General features: G+C 42.9%; 1 protein-coding gene across 1 annotated transcript in view; it reads right to left on the bottom strand.

Annotated features, from left to right (window-relative positions):
- ptpn9a (protein tyrosine phosphatase non-receptor type 9a) overlaps positions 1–21,871 on the bottom strand; it is a 159,933-nt gene that overhangs the window by 84,811 nt on the left and 53,251 nt on the right. The window contains exons 2-3 of the mRNA XM_067973358.1: positions 20,237–20,380; positions 10,231–10,320 (exon numbers count right to left, since the gene is read on the bottom strand). Of these exons, the coding sequence (XP_067829459.1) occupies positions 10,231–10,320; positions 20,237–20,380 (234 nt within the window). The remainder of the gene's footprint in view (positions 1–10,230; positions 10,321–20,236; positions 20,381–21,871) is intronic.

Raw genomic sequence — 21,871 nt, 5'->3', positions numbered from 1 at the left:
TGTATTCCCTGGAGTATAGAAAAATCAAGGTGTTTAAAATGTTGAAAGGGTTTGATAGGAACTATTTCCTCTGGTGGGCAAATCAAGAATAAGGGGACATAATCTTAAAATTAGAACTCGGTCATTCAAGAGTGAAATCAGGAAATACCCTTTGTGTGAAAAAGTAGGAGAAATCTGGAACCCTCCCCCCAAAAGGCTGTGGAGCTTTCAATACTGACATAGATAGATTTTTTGTTAGATAAATGTATCAAGGGATATGGAGCAAAAGCAGGTAAATGACGTAGAGGTACAGACCAGCCATGATCTAATTGAATGGCCTCCTCCTGTTCCTAATGTTTCTATGTTGACCTGGTATTTGTAAATAAGCCAGAAGTCAGTGCTGCTGGGAGATAGTAACCACAGAATGATCAAGTTTAACATGATCTGGGACCCAATTATACCATAAACCAGGAGCTAGGTCTAAAAGGCTAAATTCGAAGAGATGAGGGGAGAATGGAGTCAAATGCTTTGGAGGAGGCTGGGTAACATTTCAGTAGAAGATAAATGGAACACCTTGAAAAGAATAATGCTGGGTATGCAGGACTAGTACAGACTAAGGATCGGTTAGTTCAGACTAAACAAGTGTGGCCCTAAATGGGAAAATTAAGTGAAATGATTAGGAAAAATTACCTCTCCCAAATCCTATAGGGATAAAGGAGGAGTGGCTTAATGGGATGAATATAGGGTTGTGCAGAAACAGAGGGTGAACAGAGGGGCTAAGACAGACCTAGGAAAAAAATAGCTGCAGGGGCTAAACATAAAAGTAACAATTTATTTTAGTACTGCAATAGCAAGATGATTGTCAGAGAAGAGGCAAGAACATTAAAAGATGTAAATGGCCTTGAAAGAGAGGATGAGCATAAGATAGTTAATATTCTGACTGATTACTTCCTCAATGTATTCACAAGGGAAGACATGAATATCATCACCTCCCCCACAAAAAGAAAAGTACCAAGACAACATTCAGGACTTGGATATAAATGAGGTGGAAGGTCTAGACAAGCTGCAAGGGCTTAATGCAAATAAATCCCCAGGGATAGATGGCATTCATCCAAGAATGTTGAGAGACACTAGGGAGAAGATTTGTGAAGAACTGACTATCATTATGAGGGAGTCAATGGACTCAGAGCACCACATTAGCTTGTTTCCAATTGCTGCACTGCCTCTAGTGTTTGAATGTCTCCCTTGTTTTTCAGTAACCAGACCTGGACACAGTACTAAAGTTGTGATCTGACCAGAACACTGTATAACCCCCTCTGACTTGTATTTTACAGTTTTGATTACGCAGTTCAACATTCTATTTGTTGATCTAGTGGTCTGCATTGGCATGTTGAGCATTAGTAGATTGGAAACAGGCTAATATAGTGCCCTAACTCAAAGAAAGAGTTACAAAACAGACATCGGCAACTACAGACCCATTGGTCTTACTTCAATTCCATGTAAAATAATGCAATTGATCATCAGGAGTAAACTTGGAAGATTATCTGCACAACAAACTAGTTAAAAGCAGTCAACTTAGCTTTAGATGGGGAAGATGCTACCGGACCAACGTCCTTAATTTCTTTGAGGAAGTGACAATCCAAGTTGACTGTGGTAAACCCTACGATGTTGCATACTTAGACTTCCAAAAAGGTATTTGATGAAGTTCCACATAAAAGAACTGATAATCAGAAAATTCTTCTTCACACAAGTGATCAACACTTAGAATGGACTTGCAGGTGAAAACCTTGGAATCATTTAAGAAACAGCTAGATGCAGCATTGGGGAGGGATTGCAGGGTTGTTCTGGATAGATGAATTAGGTTAGGTTGAATGGCCTTCCTCATTAAGTATCTTGCTATCCATAGGAAAGTGAAGAAAATTGGCAGCTTACTTCTACCCCTCAGCAGGTCAACATTACCCATCAGTCAGAGGCTAACAGCAAGTTAGTGTCCAAACTGAGCCACAATAAAAACATGCAGGACAAAAGCACATGAAGTATCTAAACCAAAAAGCTGCATTTACAAACACTACAGTACTGGTATTATTTGAGGTTGATGCGATATTGCGATTGAAAACAAAATTTCCTTTTCAAAACATCAGCATTCAACATTCCTCCTTAAAAAAAACTGACAGTCAAAATCTCTCCCCTCTCGCAAGTTATTTACTTTCTACTCTTCTTCACAATAAAAAGACAAACTGTGGCCGAGAGGGCAGGCAAACAATCTGTTCTCAGGTACTCATCAGTGCTGCTTTAAATTGGCTGACTGCAGGAGATGTGTAAGCAGATGAGGCTCCCTCAGGCTGTCTCTTGCCCACCCTACTCAATGGGAGAGTCCCAGTCCCCTATTGAGGCGTAATACTTTCGAGACTGCAAACTCAGTAATGTGACCAGTTGTATGTGCAAAATCACATCTTACTACATGTTGGTGCCACAATACACAATACACTGCACTGATCACATCTGAAGACTAAAAGCCTTTATTTTTGGAAAAACAAACACAAATTGATGATCCATGAACTAGAGGTGGATCGACTAATAGCTGGTAACAGATGTTGCCTGGAGCCAGCTGTAGACACACCCTCCCCCATACCACTTCTGAGCAGAGCAAGGATTGAAGAAGTGGCTTCAGCAATATGCCCAGAATACAAGTCCTGTGCAGAGTGTTACTGCCAACCTACTTTCCCAAGGAGAAAAGGCTTGATGAGGGAATTTGAAAATCGGGACCACTTCAAAATCAAGCTGTTATACAAAATTGAGATTAGCTGCAATGCACTAGCTATTTTTTAAACAACTGTGCAAACCAGGGAATCTCAAACTTTTGTGAAAGCACATTCCCCCTCTCCCTCCCACCCACCCCTGAGAAAAACCACAACGCGTCCCCCACTTGTTATTCGATCTACTAGAATACCATCCTATTCAAAATACAATTGCTCTAACAATCATTACTGACTACTATAAAATGGACAGCACAGTATAAAAGACAGAGACAGAAAGAATGAGAGAAAAACAGTAAGCAAGAAAGTATGCGAAAAAGAGCAAGAAAGACTAAGTGCGAGGAAAATGGGCGAGAGCAAGCGTAAAAGAGGTGAGATTGGACAGCAAGGTGAAAAGCAAAAAGAGAGTGAATTTGACAACTGTTTTCAGTCTTACGATTGTTAAAATATTTCCAGTTCGGCAGGCAAGGGATAGAGGAGACAATCTAAACAAGATCTATACATACTAAAGATATTTAGTTATCAAATGTTTACTTGGTTATTTAATTTTTTGATACAACCGGCTATTCCCATTTCTCTGCACCCTATGTTGGATGATTCTGTTTCTGATCAGAGTGTTACATCTGCATTAATGTAGCTATTTCAGTTCTGTGCATGTCTGGTTATAATTAATGCATGTGCTGTCCCAAATCGGTTTTATAGAGCAGGACTGATAAGATAAGTTACTAAGCATCGATTTTACAAAGTGGGCTTCATCAGCACCTGTGCTCTCCTCTTCATTGACCTTGAGTGCAGATCATGTTTGTAAAAGGAAGTATTTTGACAACAACTTTTTTTTAAAATACTGAATCCCTACAATGTATATATGGTTCCGAAAAGTGCATCATCAATTTCAAACACATAGTCTTTGGACCAATGTGAATGGAATTATGCTCAACATGTTGCTAGTTCAATATTTCAAGAGAAAAACATTATGGATCTAATTTAACAGAACTATAAACAACAACAAAAAAATCCAGTACGTGCTGCTTAGAAAATTATTTTACCAGTTGAAAGTAAAGTCTGCTCAAAAAATTAAATATTTTCCAACATGGTCACTGTTACCACGAAAACAAATAAAGTTTATGCTGATACGCAGCCCCTGAATAGATGGACATATGGTATGAAAGGACTTATTGGCGGAGCAGGAGCCTGGAGGTGAGACGGCCACAGAGACAGGCAGAGAGAGGGAAAGACAGACACGCACTCACAGACAGAGGCAGAGACAGACAGAAAAGGGAAAAAATAACTTTCACTTGTATAGCACCTTATATGCAATGAAACATCTGAAAACACAAGGAGAGTTGGACCATAAGCCAGAGTTGTGAGATGACAAAAGGGGTGCTCAAAGAACTAAGTTTTGAGGAGGGTTTTTGATTTTGCGGAGAGATTTGAAGGAAAGACGTGGGGGTAGAGTGGAGGGCAGAAAGATGATTCCAGTCTTGACTATGCTGATGCACAAGATGGCCTATACAGTGAACACAGACTGAAGGACACCGGTTTAAATTGAATAAGCCTCAAACAAACGCCCGCAGAGAGCAGATCATGTTTGTAACGGAAGTATTTTGACAATTTTTTTTAAAATGATACATCGATTCCCTATAATGAATATACGGTTCTGAAAAGTTCACCATCAATTTTAAATATTCAGTCTTTGGGCCATTGTGAATGGAATTTTGCTCACATGTTGCTAGTTCCATATTTCAAGAGAAAAACATGTCGAATCTAATTTAACAGAACTATAAACTGCAAACTCCTAACGATTTCCAATACCTTTTACTGCAGGGTCCAGCTGAACAAGATGCTGAGTGTGCAAAATATATTTGACTCTATTCCAAGTTTTTTTTTCTGTTTTTCTGTACACTTGTTCCTTGCTTTTCACAGAAGAAAACAAAGCATCTGATAATAGTCTGGTAAAATAAACAGAACTTTTTAACCTCTTGCTGAAAATGGAGTTTTGCCTTCAGGGGTTGATGGGTCAGTTTTGAATGGTTTCAAATTTTCCATTCATTTATTTTTAAGTAGCCCAATGATTACATACCACCGTTCACTAAAAAAACACAAGTAACCTATGCCAAAAATTTGAGGTTTCATGAGATCCAAGTTTGTGGTCTGTACCAACTAAGTTTTTCAGACTTTGTGCTTATCTGACTAGACAGTGCAAAATATGCACCCTAGTCCATCCACAGAACATGTAAAATGCACCCTAGTCCATCCACAGAACATGTAAAATGCACCCTAGTCCATCCACAGAACATGTAAAATGCACCCTAGTCCATCCACAGAACATGTAAAATCCACCCTAGTCCTTCCACAGAACATGTAAAATCCACCCTAGTCCATCCACAGAACATGTAAAATGCACCCAAGTCCATCCACAGAACATGTAAAATGCACCCTAGTCCTTCCACAGAACATGTAAAATGCACCCTAGTCCTTCCACAGAACATGTAAAATGCACCCTAGTCCTTCCACAGAACATGTAAAATGCACCCTAGTCCTTCCACAGAACATGTAAAATCCACCCTAGTCCTTCCACAGAACATGTAAAATGCACCCTAGTCCTTCCACAGAACATGTAAAATCCACCCTAGTCCTTCCACAGAACATGTAAAATCCACCCTAGTCCTTCCACAGAACATGTAAAATGCACCCAAGTCCATCCACAGAACATGTAAAATCCACCCTAGTCCTTCCACAGAACATGTAAAATCCACCCTATCAGGGACTCCACCACCCTTATTTAATCTCAATTATCTACAGACATGCTCCATGATTCTCAGCAACTCCTGCAAAACTATTTACCCAATACCAAAATTCCACCCTCCCTTAGTTCCCCACCCCAGCGAATGCCTCTTCTTCTTCCTCCTCCTCCCTCCCACTACAAGCACTTTGATTTGCAATTGAGAATTTGATCATCTCAGTCTGTATTTATCCTTATGACTGCTTATGCTGTTCAAAACCAAATATTCACCCAGCTCTTTTTTGAAAGAGTTAACCAAGACAGCATCAAGTGCTTTTGCAGGAACGGTTCCACATTTTCACCTCTGCAGCCATTTGTTTGAAGCTCATTAATTTTGATCCTGTGCCCTTCAGTCTATGTTCATACTATAGACCACCTTGCACATCAGCATACTCAAGACTGAAATCAACTTTCTGCCCTCCACTCTACCCTCACACCTTTCCTTCAATGAAAAGTGCAGCCCTCTGAGCCTCCCCTTCTAACTTATAGCCCCTATCTCCTAGGAAAAACCTAGTTATAATTATCTGAGCCCTCTTCCTTTGGAGGAAGGTTGCCTAAAATGATGCACAATATTACAAATGTGATTCTCATCAACAGTCTATACAAGATTAGAATAACTTGTTCCAACCTAGTCAAATGCCCTTCAGATACAGAAGACTATTGGATTAACTTGGTTGATAATTTCACAATGGAAGAGAACTTTCAGGGAATAATCAGTAAGCAAACTCAAAACCTTTCCACTTTTGCTGACGGACATCCCTTCATGTAGTCATTTACAGTTTCCTGATCTACTTTTCGTTACCTTAAATTAATTTACATTAAAATCCATCTGACGTTCGTTAGCCCATTGGCTTAATTAGTCTAGATTTTTTAAATGTCACATCTCTCGCATTTATCACCTGGCCATGTACCTGTTCATCAAATTTATATTACAAGAAGCACTGTCCACCAAATTATCTACGAATAGAACAGGGGCCCCAGAACAGGCCAATGCAGAACTCCACCTATTGCTGCTTTCACTCTTCGAACCCCTCCCCCACATACCAACACAACTTTATCCATTTCTCATTATCATCTTCCTACAGCCAAGCCATGTGTCAGTCCAGCTAATCTGCAATCAATCCAACAAGCTTCAACCTCTTAAAAATCTCATGTGGAGCTTTTATCAAAAGCTCTTTGAAAACGCAAATTAAATATATGCACTGGATAGCCCTTCTTTACTTGTTTAGTCACCTCCTTGAATTCCATCAAATTAGTGAAGCATGACCTATTGCTTCTAAAATTCACACTGACCTTGCTTATGGACTTTAGATGAGCACTCCTCCCATCCCTTAATTGCTTTCAAGTATTTTCACCACTGCAGATATTAGGTAACATGGTCGATAACTTATAGTTTCATTTTTTGAATAATTGGGATAAGATTGGCTAATCCCATTCCTTAGGTACAAATTCCTGTATTTAGGAAGTTTCTAAGAAAAATTGATCAGTGCTTCATCTTTTGCCTTCCTCATTTTCTTGAGAATTGTACACTGTATCCCACCTAGCAGATATTTAATTTTTTTTTGAGTTTCTCCTACCCATGTTGCCATTTCACAAGCCAAAAAAGCTAGATATAGAATTTAAAGTCTTCAATTGTGAAGACTGATTAATTTTTTTTAAACGCATCTAGTTAAAGAGCCCACATCAGCACGGTGGGCTGAATGACCTTAATGTAACTTCTGTGATTCTAATTGCCACATGCTGACTTCCATACATCTCTTCCCAACATCCTTTTAAAGGACCCGTCTGCTCTATGGGATGACGACATATTCTGACAGCAAGCTTAATTTTAATTTCAGCCATCTTTACAGATTGCATCACATTCTTCCACCCCCCAACAAGTTCTGTGCCTCAGTAATTTCTCCCCACCTTCCCAGATCTAGGGAAATTGTCCCTAGGAATCGGTATTCCCAAGGTTGCAAGGAACAGCTAATTGCTTACCTCTAGTGTACACAATAGCCATCCACCCCCCCCCAGCCAGACGCAGAAGCAGACTATAAGGGGAAGGGACCATCCTGGTGATGAGGTAAGGAGGTACCAGTTGATGTTTCCAAGTTAGCAGCTACAGCAACTTACTGATTTATAAATTATAAATCCAAGGGATAGTCACATAGCTTTCTTGCAGATAATGAACAGGAAAAGATTAGTTCACTTTTTTTAAAAAAAAGCAAAAGGAACATCTTAAATAAATTTCTTCCTTCATATCCATTGCTTTTATATATTGTGCATTATATTTGAAACAAATTTGAATTGGAAAAATCCTACTGGTGCATTTTGATCTTTAATAAATGAAAATATTCAGTTTGGAAATCAGGTTTACATAGGTTACAATAATTCAACAGTTTATTTATAATGTCAGCAACTTTTTATGGAATAGAATGACAGCTAGTTGTGAATCAGGAAGTCTTAATATCTCAGACTTCTCTGTACAATCAGCAGATTTCACACAAGTTCCTGATCAGTAAATAGAATCCGAAACAAGAAACCCATTTCACTTCACGATTCTGGTGACCACATGTATTAGAATATTGTTCAATAGACACATATGTAGAATTTGTTCCATTACAGTGAGACAAAATAATATTGGAGTAAATCTTGATTGCATAGCAGATGTTTAAAAAATTATATTGCATTAGTTATGATGTAAACCAGCATAACATACAAAATAGCTGGGAATCAGCAAAGCCACGAAGAAGAAAAGCAGGATTAAGAAAAAATAGGAGAGAAATATAATGTTCATATCTCATTTATTCATATGCACTCAAACAGAATACAAGACAAACAGTATTAAACACCAGTGAAAACTGGAATTACATTTTGTTAAAACCTGCATAAGCTCCTCTCGATTATTATTAAACAACCTTTTTTTTTAAACGCATATGCTTCGTTACTCCAGCTCCAGGTGATGTGGAATTGGTGCAATACTGTGCTCCATATTAATGGGAGGAGGAAATATACTATTGGGATAATTTTAAATAATGCACCATTCTAAAAATGAATAGAAGTCAGAGTATTTTCAAGCCTCCAGAAAGGTATGACTTGTATTAGTGAGTCTGTGATGAAATAAAGCACTGTACTAGAAATGCTGTCACACTACAGTCCTGATTGACTATAAACCTGCTGCGGTTTTTCCACCCCTAAAACTGCTTCCTACCCGCTCCCAAATTTCTTGCCCTTGTCGCCTGCAGGTACTTATGATGGGGTGCATCTCTACGGCTACTGACAGTCCTTCCCATACCTTGCCCAAGAAGCATTGTTTACGGATGAGTGCAGCCAGTATCAATGAACTATTTTACTGTGGGGAGCATCACAACCAAACTCAATCCAATCTTCAGCTGGCTTCCACACACACACTTTTCTGAAAACATTAACAAACAGGAAGAAAGATCCCTGGTTGTGTTTTCTCTTTCCCAGCTCAAAAGGACAACCCCCAAGGCATACTATTTATCCTCCTTAACTGCCCTAAGATCGGCTAAGCTTAGACAAGGGATTGTCTGCCTAGCATGCCTCAGTTCCACACCAGGCAGTGAATTCACCCACTAAGCAGGGGCTCTCCAGTTGATACAATTTATATAGTACTGCTTTCCACACCAACACCTGTCTAGTTTCCGATTGTAACCCGATCTTGTTACAAGAACGTCTGTCTTGTTCTAAGTACCCCATCACCACTCTCCTGTGATAAAGGATACCCCTCCAGAGTTTCCCCCTCCCCAGCTCCTTGGCTGACCTGTGTCAGCGTTTCAGAACGAATGGGTTAATCTTTCATCCCCTCTCCCAGAGGGCATCTTCCTCTCATTTCAAACTTTTTGGCTGAGACTGAAAATGTTCAGGGAATCCAAAGTGCAAGCATCAAATGAGAATGGGATCAATGAGGCCGTTCAACACTAGTAAAATTAATTTTTAGATAGAAGTCTGGTTATTTTTGTCCTGTATTAGAACTGAAATTTCATTTTCAGCAACAAAACGTCCTGAAACAGTGGAAGCGTATGCCAGGTAGGCTGATAACAGGGGCTTGAAAATATCCCCGAAGGAGGCAAGAGGGAAAGATTCTGCGAGTCCCAGTACCGAAGCTTAATGGATGACTAAATATTTCACTGCACTCTCAGTACACATTGCACGCTCTGTACTCACTGCATTCTCCAGTAAATTAAAAAACAGCTATTTTTAGAATCTTCCAAATCACATTCATTTTAGGCAATTGAGGCCAAGCTCTCCCTGATCATGATATCAATAGGGCAAATCAACCCAGAATGTCACCAACCCAGCTTTTTTGGGCATTTCTCCCCATTGTGGAACTCTCTCAGGCACTGTTCCCTGGAACTGTGTTCCTCGTATAAATACATTCAAATGCCAATTTCAATATTACTTGGTGAACCATGGATGCTGAAGCAGGCAGTATTCGTACGGGAAATTTGAACTCATCGGTACACTTGGATAACGTCTCCTGTTCGCTCTATGCATCCAGCAACCAACAGGGTCAAAGTCATGAGACAACTGCCCTGGTGTCTAATTGCATCACGTTGTTATTATCGATATACACAGTAGCACAGGAAAAGCCCATCTCATCCAGACATGATGCAGCCACATACACCATTTATCCCATACATCCCTAATCACATAATCTCCTAGGAGAGGCAAAAACGTTCAACTGATTAAGGCTTTTACCAAGCTTACCAGGATGGTGAATTTGCCACTCAGCAACTCAGAACGAAGAGGCTCTTCGTGAGGTTTCAACTTTACAATCCCTTCTTTCAACCTCGTATCCTGAAAATAAATCAAAAATATTTTCATTTACTTCATAAAACACCCAAGATGTAAAGGAAGTGTTCACCCTCCCCATGATAGTCTCTAAACCCTGTTACCGGGCAAACCAAGCTTTAGAGTACTGTGGCCACACATATGTATTTCCAAATGATAGGGTACTTTCAGTGCACTACTTTCTCTGTTGAAGTATACTCTGTATTGCTACATTTCAGCTCTGGGGGGGGGGGGGGGGGGGGGGGGGAAGGTGGCTTACAAAGGTCACCATCAGTTTAATTTGTTGGGTTTCTTGATACAAAGGTATGAATTACTTGGCAACAGTGGGTCACATCATCATGTCAGGCCATTCATAATCCATGGGGATAATCCAGAAAAATGAGAAGGGAAGAACGAGGTTAACAGCGATTGTAATAGAGTTTCACGAAATAAGCAGCCTTCAGTTTACAGTTCACATTCTTCTCAATAACATATGGTGTGAACACCAAGTTAGAGAGAGCATGATGGAAAGTACCTTTCTCCATGTTCTTTTAAGACTTCTTTGCCATAGGAGCCACCAAGAAATCTACTCTCATGTTTCGAGAATGAACAGCTACAAGCTGCACGAAGTGCACCCCAAGTACTTCACTCACTTTTCCAGCTTCTTTCTCTTCCCACCACATCCCCTAATGGATGATAGCCAAGTAGAACCCAAGTCCACCACCTCAATAAGGCAAAACAAAGGAAAAACTGCAAGTGCTGAAAAGCTGAAATAAAAAACAGAAAATGCTGGAATTACACAGCAGATAAGTCATAAGAACATAAGAAATAGGAGCAGGAGTAGGCCATCTGGCCCCTCGAGCTTGCTCCGCCATTCAACAAGATCATGGCTGATCTTCTACCTCAATGCCATTTTACTGCACTATCCCCATATCCCTTGATGCCTTTAATATCTAGAAATCTATCGATCTCTGTTTTGAATGTACTCAATGACTGAGCCTCCACAGCCCTCTGGGGTAGAGAATTCCAAAGATTCACCACCCTCTGAGTGAAGAAATTTCTCCTCATCTCAGTCCTAAATGGCCTACCCCTTATTCTGAGACTGTGACCCCTAGTTCCAGACTCTCCAGCCAGGAGAAACATCCTCCTGGTATCTACCCTGTCGAGCCCTATAAGAATTTTGTATGTTTCAATGAAACCACCTCTCATTCTTCTATAATCTAGAGAATACAGGCCCTAGTCTACTCAATCTCTCCTCATACGACAATCCTGCCATCCCAGGAATCAGTCTGGTGAACCTTTGTTGCACTCCCTCTATGGCAAGTATATCTTTTCTTAGGTAAGGAGACCAAAATTGTACACAATACTCCGGGTGCGGTCTCACCAAGGCCCTACATAATTGCAGTAAGACATGTTTACTCCTGTACTCAAATCCTCTTGTAACAAAGGCCAACATACCATTTCCCTTCCTAATTGCTGGCTGCACCTGCATGTTAGCTTTCAGTGACTCATGTACAAGGACACCCAGGTCCCTTTGAACATCAACATTTCTCAATCTCTTACCATTTGAAAAATACTCTGCATTTCTGTTTTTCCGACCAAAATGGACAACTTCACATTTTTCCACATTATATTCCATCTGCCATGTTCTTGCCCACTCACTTAGTCTGACCATATCCTTAGCCTCTTTGCATCCTCCTCACAACTCACATTCCCACCTAGTTTTGTGTCATCAGCAAACTTGGAAATATTACATTTGGACCCCTCATCCAAATCATTGATATATATTGTGAATAGCTGGGGCCCAAGCACCGTTCCCTGCGGTACCCCACTAGTCGGCATCTATAAAGAGGACAGACAGGTTTACAACGTCATAACCTTTCAACTCTGATGAAGGGTTACACCCAAAACATGAGTCTGTATTTTCTCTTTATAGATGCTGATTGGTCTACTATGTATTTCCAGCATTTTCTGTTTTCAGGATACAGTCCATTTGCACTCTGGGATCAGTTGGATTAGCTGTCCCACGTTCGGGATCAGTTACCGCTGTCCCACGTTCGGGATCAGTTACAGCTGTCCCACGTTCGGGATCAGTTACAGCTGTCCCACGTTCGGGATCAGTTGGATTAGCTGTCCCACGTTCGGGATCAGTTACAGCTGTCCCACGTTCGGGATCAGTTACAGCTGTCCCACGTTCGGGATCAGTTACAGCTGTCCCACGTTCGGGATCAGTTACAGCTGTCCCACGTTCGGGATCAGTTACCGCTGTCCCACGTTCGGGATCAGTTACCGCTGTCCCACGTTCGGGATCAGTTACCGCTGTCCCACGTTCGGGATCAGTTACAGCTGTCCCACGTTCGGGATCAGTTACAGCTGTCCCACGTTCGGGATCAGTTACAGCTGTCCCACGTTCGGGATCAGTTACAGCTGTCCCACGTTCGGGATCAGTTACAGCTGTCCCACGTTCGGGATCAGTTACAGCTGTCCCACGTTCGGGATCAGTTACTGCTGTCCCACGTTCGGGATCAGTTACAGCTGTCCCACGTTCGGGATCAGTTACAGCTGTCCCACGTTCGGGATCAGTTACAGCTGTCCCACGTTCGGGATCAGTTACAGCTGTCCCACGTTCGGGATCAGTTACAGCTGTCCCACGTTCGGGATCAGTTACAGCTGTCCCACGTTCGGGATCAGTTACAGCTGTCCCACGTTCGGGATCAGTTACTGCTGTCCCACGTTCGGGATCAGTTACTGCTGTCCCACGTTCGGGATCAGTTACAGCTGTCCCACGTTCGGGATCAGTTACAGCTGTCCCACGTTCGGGATCAGTTACAGCTGTCCCACGTTCGGGATCAGTTACAGCTGTCCCATGTTCGGGATCAGTTACAGCTGTCCCATGTTCGGGATCAGTTACAGCTGTCCCATGTTCGGTATCAGTTACAGCTGTCCCATGTTCGGTATCAGTTACAGCTGTCCCATGTTCGGTATCAGTTACAGCTGTCCCATGTTCGGTATCAGTTACAGCTGTCCCATGTTCGGTATCAGTTACAGCTGTCCCATGTTCGGTATCAGTTACAGCTGTCCCATGTTCGGGATCAGTTATAGCTGTACTATGTTCCCCAATGTAACAACTGAAAACGAAAAACAATTACACTTCAATTAGATCGTGTTCACTCACTCAGATATTGGAGTATAGAATTCAAAACAATAATTCTCTTCAGAAATCTGGCCCATTTCTGAAGATATAATTTCTTATCCTCCACTTCAACACCAGTAATCAGCTCTATCATCTGCACCATGGCAAGAAGATTAGCTGCAGCTATATGGCGGCTGCGATGCGGATCCTATGTTTCTACGGCAGTTCAATTTAGGATGATGTATCTGCTTACCTGGCAGGCACTCAGTTCAAGAGTTAAAAATGCAGGTTAGGACCTGAACAGCTGGGTAACTGTTCAGGTTAGGACAGTCGGACAAAATTTGTACATATACTATTGCTTTTACAACAGGACTTTTAAAAAAACACTCCACTTTCAAAGTTCCACTGTACGAATGCAGTGAATTCTTGGGCAATAATTCACGTCTGACCACTCTATGGAACAGCACACTCAAACACCAACATGCAATGCCACCACACTGCCTCAGAATGCAAGATAGTGAAAGGATTGTCTTGACGACTCATTTGTAATTCATGGTTGGCAATAAGGCACTTTTGTCGTCTAAGCCGAGTCAAAGCAGTTCTGATGAAGTGACAAGTCCTTGCAAAGTCTAGTTGGGGAGCTGTACAGTAAACAAAACAGCACAGTCCTCAAGCTACATTTGGCAGTGGGAAGGGATGAGTCAAACTTGCCTCCAGGGTATGTAGTTTACACGACTGCATCAGCATACAGATATACTCTGGCCGAGTCAAATAGGTTTTCACGGACAGAGCGGAGTGCAGTTCACAGAAACTCCACAGATTAGGCACAGTTATACACAATCTAAGCAAGAATGCAAGAATGGTGCTCCCAATATTGATTTGGCAGCAATTGCTTGTAGTCTCTTTAATTGTTAGCACAGACTGCAGCTACATGGTCCAATTTGTACGGGACTTAAGTTTTTTTTCAGGGTGAAGGGAGGGAGGGAAGAAGGGAAATCAACAGCTGTGGGAAAGAATTCTTCCTTTACACATGTCTTATGAATTACTGTGTGGGATCTGAATTTTTGGATACCATCCAACTGGACTTTGGGCAGTTTGTCTTCATCTGCTGCCTGATCTCTCGAGAGGAATTGGAAACAGGGGACGGACACAAACACACAAAAAAAACAGCCTCTAACTAGGTGAGCGAAACTGAATGCACAGTGCATAGCAATATTTCTCCGCATCCTTTCCCCGCATATATCGTGCATGGACATATTTTGTAATGTTGGTGGCCACGTCATTGTCTATACAAAATTTTACTCTCGCCCTTGCCTCGATGCTGTCCTCCCCCCTTCCTCCCCACAAGCCATGATGGAAACTATTAAAACAGAAAGAAGCACACACAAAAATGCAAATACTGTCAACTTCAAGACTGCTATTTCAAACATATTTGTGTTATTACAAATTCATTCCACTGTTTTTTCCTGAAAGCTCAAATGTTCAATATGTTGATAAGTGGCCATTCCTCAGTGTGCATTTTTTTTAAAAATTATTGAGAAAGCAAGTTGAAAGGCTGAAGCCCAGAGTGAAGCAGGGCTAAAGTTTAAAAAGACTAAAAGAGAAAACAAGATAACTGAGGAAGAAGTCAGTAGGTGACACCAACCTTGCGTTTTAAAAGGAGAAAGGGAAGGAAAGAATGTGGGGGAAGGAGTTTCACAGCTTTGAGGACATGGCAAAGAATGAGACTGCAATGTCTTTATTTCAACATAAAAAGGTTGTGGGGAATAGGAGGCTCCTCAGGTGGCTAGGTGAGTATATTTTTGTTAATGCGTTCATGGGATGTGGGTGTTGCTGGCAAGGCCGGCATTTATTTCCCATCCCTAATTGCCCTTGAGAAGGTGGTGGTGAGCCGCCTTCTTGAACCGCTGCAGTCCGTGTGGTGACGGTTCTCCCACAGTGCTGATAGGAAGGAAGTTCCAGGATTTTGACCCAGTGACGATGAAGGAACGGCGATATATTTCCAAGTCGGGATGGTGTGTGACTTGGAGGGGAACGTGCGGGTGGTGTTGTTCCCATGTACCTGCGGCTCTAGTCCTTTTAAGTGGTAGAGGTCGCGGGTTTGGGAGGTGCTGTCGAAGAAGCCTTGGCGAGTTGCTGCAGTGCATCCTGTGGATGGTACACACTGCAGCCACTGTGCGCCAGTGGTGAAGGGAGTGAATGTTTAGGGTGGTGGATGGGGTGCCAATCAAGCAGGCTGCTTTGGCCTGGATGGTGTCGAACTTCTTGAGTGTTGTTAAAGCTGCACTCATCCAAGCAAGTGGAGAGTGTTCCATCACACTCCTGACTTGTGCCTTGTAGATGGTGGAAAGGCTTTGGGAAGTCGAGAGGTGAGTCACTCGCCACAGAATAGCCAGCCTCTGACCTGCTCTTGTAGCCACAGTATTTATATGGCTGGTCTAGCTCAGTTTCTGGTCAATGACGACCCCCAGGATGTTGATGGTGGGGGATTCGGCGATGGTAATGCCGTTGAATGTCAAGGGGAGGTGGTTAGACTCTCTCTTGTTGGAGACGATCATTGCCTGGCACTTGTCTGGCACAAATGTTACTTGCCACTTATGAGCCCAAGCCTGGATGTTGTCCAGGTCTTGCTGCATGCGGGCTCAGACTGCTTCATTATTTGAAGGGTTGCGAATGGAACTGAACACTGTGCAATCATCAGTGAACGTCTCCATTTCTGACCTTATGATGGAGGGAAGGTCATTGATGAAGCAGCTGAAGATGGTTGGGCCTAGGACACTGCCCTGAGGAACTCCTGCAGCAATGCCCAGGGGCTGAGATGATTGGCCTCCATCAACCACTACCATCTTCCTTTGTGCTAGGTATGACTCCAGCCACTGGAGAGTTTTCCCCCTGATTCCCATTGACTTCAATTTTACTAGGGCTCCTTGGTGCCACACTCGGTCAAATGCTGCCTTGATGTCAAGGGCAGTCACTCTCACCTCACCTCTGGAATTTAGCTCTTTTGTCCATGTTTGGACCAAGGCTGCAATGAGGTCTGGAGCAGAGTGGTCCTGGCGGAACCCAAACTGAGCATCGGTGAGCAGATTATTGGTGAGTAAGTGCCACTTGATAGCACTGTTGACGACACCTTCCATCACTTTGCTGAAGATTGAGAGTAGACTGATGGGGTGGTAATTGGCCGGATTGGATTTGTCCTGCTTTTTGTGGACAGGACATACCTGGGCAATTTTCCACATTGTCGGGTAGATGCCAGTGCTGTAGCTGTACTGGAACAGCTTGGCTAGAGGCGCAGCTAGTTCTGGAGCACAAGTCTTCAGCACTACAGCTGGGATGTTGTCGGTGCCCATAGCCTTCGCTGTATCGAGTGCACTCAGCCGATTCTTGATATCACGTGGAGTGAATCGAATTGGCTGAAGACTGGCTTCTGTGATGGTGGGGATATCGGGAGGAGGCCGAGATGGATCATCCACTCGGCACTTCTGGCTGAAGATGGTTGCAAATACTTCAGCCTTGTCTTTTGCACTCACGTGCTGGACTCCGCCATCATTGAGGATGGGGATATTTACAGACCCTCCTCCTCCTATTAGTTGTTTAATTGTCCACCACCTTTCACGACTGGATGTGGCAGGACTGCAGAGCTTTGATCTGATCCGTTGGTTGTGGTATCACTTAGCTCTGTCTATAGCATTATGCTTCCGCTGTTTAGCATGCATGTAGTCCTGAGTTGTAGCTTCACCAGGTTGGCACCTCATTTTTAGGTACGCCTGGTGCTGCTCCTTGCATGCTCTTCTACACTCCTCATTGAACCATGGTTGGTCCCCTGGCTTGTTGGTAATGGTAGAGTGAGGAATATGCCGAGCCATACAATTCTGCTGCTGCTGATGGCCCACAGCACCTCATGGATGCCCAGTTTTGAGCTGCTAGATCTGTTCTGAATCTATCCCATTTAGCACGGTGGTAGTGCCACACAACACGTTGGATGGTGTCCTCAGTGCGAAGACGGGACTTCGGCTCCACAAGGACTGTGCGGTGGTCACTCCTACCAATACTGTCATGGACAGATGCACTTGCGACAGGTAGATTGGTGAGGACGAGGTCAAGTAAGTTTTTCCCTCGTGTTGGTTCGCTCACCACCTGCCGCAGGCCCAGTCTGGCAGCTATGTCCTTCAGGACTCAGCCAGCTCGGTCAGTAGTGGTGCTACCAAGCCACTCTTGGCGATGGACATTGAAGTCCCCCACCCAGAGTACATTCTGTGCCCTGGCTACCCTCAGTGCTTCCTCCAAGTGGTGTTCAACATGGAGAAGGACTGATTCATCAGCTGAGGGAGGGCGGTAGGTGGTAATCAGCAGGAGGTTTCCTTGCCCATATTTGTCCTGATGTCATGAGATTTCATGGAGTCCAGAGTCAATGTTGAGGACTCCCAGGGCCACTCCCTCCTGACTGTATATCACTGAACCGCCACCTCTGGTCGGTCTGTCCTGCCGGTGGGATAGAACATACCCAGGGATGGTGATGAACGAGCCTAGGACGTTGGCTGAAAGGTATGATTCTGTGAGTATGGCTATGTCAGGCTGTTGCTTGACTAGTCTGTGGGACAGCTCTCCCAATTTTGGCACAAGTCCCCAGATGTTTGTGAGGAGGACTTTGCAGGGTCAACTGGGCTTGGTTTGCCTTTGTCGTGTCCGGTGCCGGGTGGTCCGTCCGATTTTATTCTTATTATGACTTTTTTAAACAAGATTTTACAACTGAGTGGCTTGCTAGGCCATTTCAGAGGGCAATTAAGAATCAACCACATTGCTGTGGGTCTGGAGTCACATTTAGGCCAGACCAGGTAAGGACAGCAGGTTTCCTTCCCTAAAGGACATTAGTGAACCAGATGGGTTTTTATGACAATCCAGTAGTTTCATGGCCACCATTACTGATACTAGTATTTTAATTCCAGATTTAATTAAATTAATTGAATTTAAATTCCCCAGCTGTCGTGGTGGGATTTGAACTCGTGACTCCAGATTATTAGTCCAGGCCTCTGGATTACTAATCCAGTAACCTAACCACTATGCTACGTACCCCTATATTCAGTGCATAGCTGAAACAAAGACACCAGGAAGGTTGCAAATCTGTGCTGAATTAACTGATCTCAGCTGGGAAGTGATTAAATATGTTTCCTACTCTTGATAGGTATCCAGAGACCCTTGCTGGAAGTGCTTTTGACGGCAATGGGTGATGACAGAATGGAGCTCAAGCTTTCTCCCCTTTGCCAAACAGCCCATCAAGACTCGCATGAATGAGGTATCAGAGGGTACCTGGACCCCATGGAACTGTACCACATCAAGCAACATCTTCAGAAAACAAGGTCAGAAGAGATGGAGGTCATCTTCGTTTTCAACATTTCAATTTTTTTTTCAATGTTTTGATGGCGCTATTGGGAACTAACTGGAAGCACCACTAACTGCAGCATCAGCATGAAACCTAGTTTCCATTCCCCTCTCTATCGAATTCCCAATCTCAGCAGAGTTGGTGTGGAGGATGTGGTGGAGCCGGTCAGTAAGCCAACATGTATTCCAGTGGCAGGCTCTGGAGCAGCATCAAGCATATAGGCTTAACCTTAAAATTCGAGCTAGTCCGTTCAGGGGCGAAGTCAGGAAGCACTTCACACAAAGGGTAGTAGAAATCTGGAGCACTCTCCCCCAAAAAGCTGTTGAGGCTGGGGGCCAATTGAAAATTTTAAAACCGAGATTTTGTTCGGTAAGAGTATTAAGGGATATGGAACCAAGGCAGGTAAATGGAGTTAAGATACAGATCAGCCATGATCTAATTAAATGGTAGAACAGGCTTGAGGGGGTCGAATGGTCTACTCCCATTTCTATACAAGTCAGAGTTGGCAATAACCTGAAGGAGGTACATTGCCCAAGAAAGATGAGAGAGCAACATGTCCATTTTTAAAGCAACTCTTGCCAATGTGAAAGAATTGTTAAAAATAATTATATTCCCCCTCCCCCCCCCCCCACTTTATTTTGAATAGTTGCTTAAAGCCGAGTGTGCTGATGGCTTCAGTGGTGTTGCTGGTTATGAAGAGTTACTGAATCCAACAGAGTGAGGGAGGGCATTTCATGTTGATATTTCAACTGCCTCCCACCACTGGGCTTTAACTCCTCCAAACCAACAATCCCAGTGAGATGTCAGCACTCAAGTAAACATTAATATTCTAAACAAAGTCCAACACGAATCAGAACAAAAAAAACTCCAAAAAACAAGTTAGTTTATTGGGGTTTTTTTTTAAAGTAGAGTTGCAAGACTCCCTATAACAGAGTGTTAAACCTTGAACTGAGTTCATTCAGCTCCCTCCCCATGTCAGGGTTCAAGGGCTGCTGCTGCCAGTATCAGCCCTCACTGTTTGAACACATTTGCTCGTCATTTATTTGCAAAAAATAAACTGGGTGATTATGATGTAACTGCTAAATATTTGCATAATTATAAGTCCTACAGTGGAACAGGATGCATAAACAAAGTACATCAACGGTCAGGAAAAACAAAAACAGCCATAGGAAAATTAATGCAAGATAGTATTCCTGGTGGGCCTTACAAAAGTAATCTACAAAACGAGGCTTATGTTATCAGATGCCTTCCCCCAAAATAGATTGCTCAGTGTATGAAATGTATATCCTCTCTCATATATACATACACACACACCTGCAGGACAATATTTTTTAGGTTAAAAAAGCCCTGGTGTTGCCACCCACTCTTCAAAGTCCTGTGTTATCTATTTGATCTTGCAGGTACCCCATTAACAAAGATATCCAGCCTACCCGGTATGAGTGGAAGAGCTCAATGGCACGGTATACATCAAATTTTCTGGCCATTAGGAATTTGACTGCTGCATTCCAGGAGAGGGGAGAAACACCATGCTGTGTTGTCCATTTGTTGATCTCCTCCAGGAACTGCTTGGTGGCCTGTAAGACAGACAGACAGAAATAATTACTTTCAAAGCATTGGGGAGAGAAATATTGGAAAAACACCTAACTTAAAATGAGCTACCGATGCCAAATCAAATCCCTGCAACTCGCTTCCTATGTTAAGTTTTACATAAAATGAATAGACAGGAATTTTTAACCCTTTAGATGATAACGAAATTTATAACTGTGACATGGAGTAAGGTTGAGCTCAAGATGGCACCATCAGCCCCTTACATTGAGTTACCGCCTCATCCTGCTGTAAGGCACCAAATAGAAATCAGATACTTCAACACGACAGAGGCACTCTTCCACACTACTTTATTGTAAACAATTTTACAACACCAAGTTATAGTCCAACGATTTTATTTTTAATCCCACAAGCTTGTGGGATTAAAAATAAAATCGTTGGACTATAACTTGGTGTTGTAAAATTGTTTACAATTGTTAACCCCAGTTCATCACCGGCATCTCCACATCACACTACTTTATGGCAAGTTCACAGTACCAGGGGACAAAGCCCAGAAGCAGGTCATCTACCGTGCTTGGCTGGAGGTGGCAGAGAGGTGTAAACAAAAACCCTTGGCAACGTGCAATTTTTGTAAAATCGTATCACGCTAGAATATTGAGGAACTCCATTGAGGAAATTGGAATTTATGAGTTTTTAAAGGGTCACACAAAGAGTGGGAGGGGGACACGGAAGGAAGAAAAGAAAACAGGTAATCACAGCAGGAACATCAGCTAAACAACAGCTGGAGACAGACACGAGCTTTCAAATACACACGAGACAGCAAGTGCGACAAACACCATATCTGTAACATGATGTGGAGATGCCGGTGATGGACTGGGGTTGACAATTGTAAACAATTTTACAACACCAAGTTATAGTCCAGCAATTTTATTTTAAATTCACAAGCTTTCGGAGATTTTCTCCTTCCTCAGGCAAATGTTTCAAGAGCTCCTTGAAGCCTACGCATTTATACATATTGAACAATACATGGTGTTTACAGACTGCCCCTGCAACTGCCCGTTGCCAAGGCAATCACCGTGTTCAGACAGAGAGGTGTCACCTGCAGAACCCCCGAATACACATTCAACAAAAAAACAAACAGGGAAAAAAAAGAGAAAAAAAAACAGAGAGAGGCAGAAACATCCGGAAGGCAGAGAGAGCCAGCAAATGACCCATTATATTAAAAACAGATAACATTTGTTCGCTGGTGGGGTAACGTGTAGCGTGACATGAACCCAAGATCCCGGTTGAGGCCGTCCTCATGGGTGCGGAACTTGGCTATCAATTTCTGCTCGACGATTTTGCGTTGTCGTGTGTCTCGAAGGCCGCCTTGGAGTACGCTTACCCGAAGGTCGGTGGATGAATGTCCATGACTGCTGAAGTGTTCCCCGACTGGGAGGGAACCCTCCTGTTTGGCGATTGTTGCGCGGTGTCCGTTCATCCGTTGTCGCAGCGTCTGCATGGTCTCGCCAATGTACCAT

This window comes from Heptranchias perlo, chromosome 38, assembly GCF_035084215.1.
Source record: "Heptranchias perlo isolate sHepPer1 chromosome 38, sHepPer1.hap1, whole genome shotgun sequence".
Classification (NCBI taxonomy): Eukaryota; Metazoa; Chordata; class Chondrichthyes; order Hexanchiformes; family Hexanchidae; genus Heptranchias; species Heptranchias perlo.
Note: the sequence above shows the minus strand (reverse complement) of the source record. Positions and strands in the feature narration are given on the sequence as shown.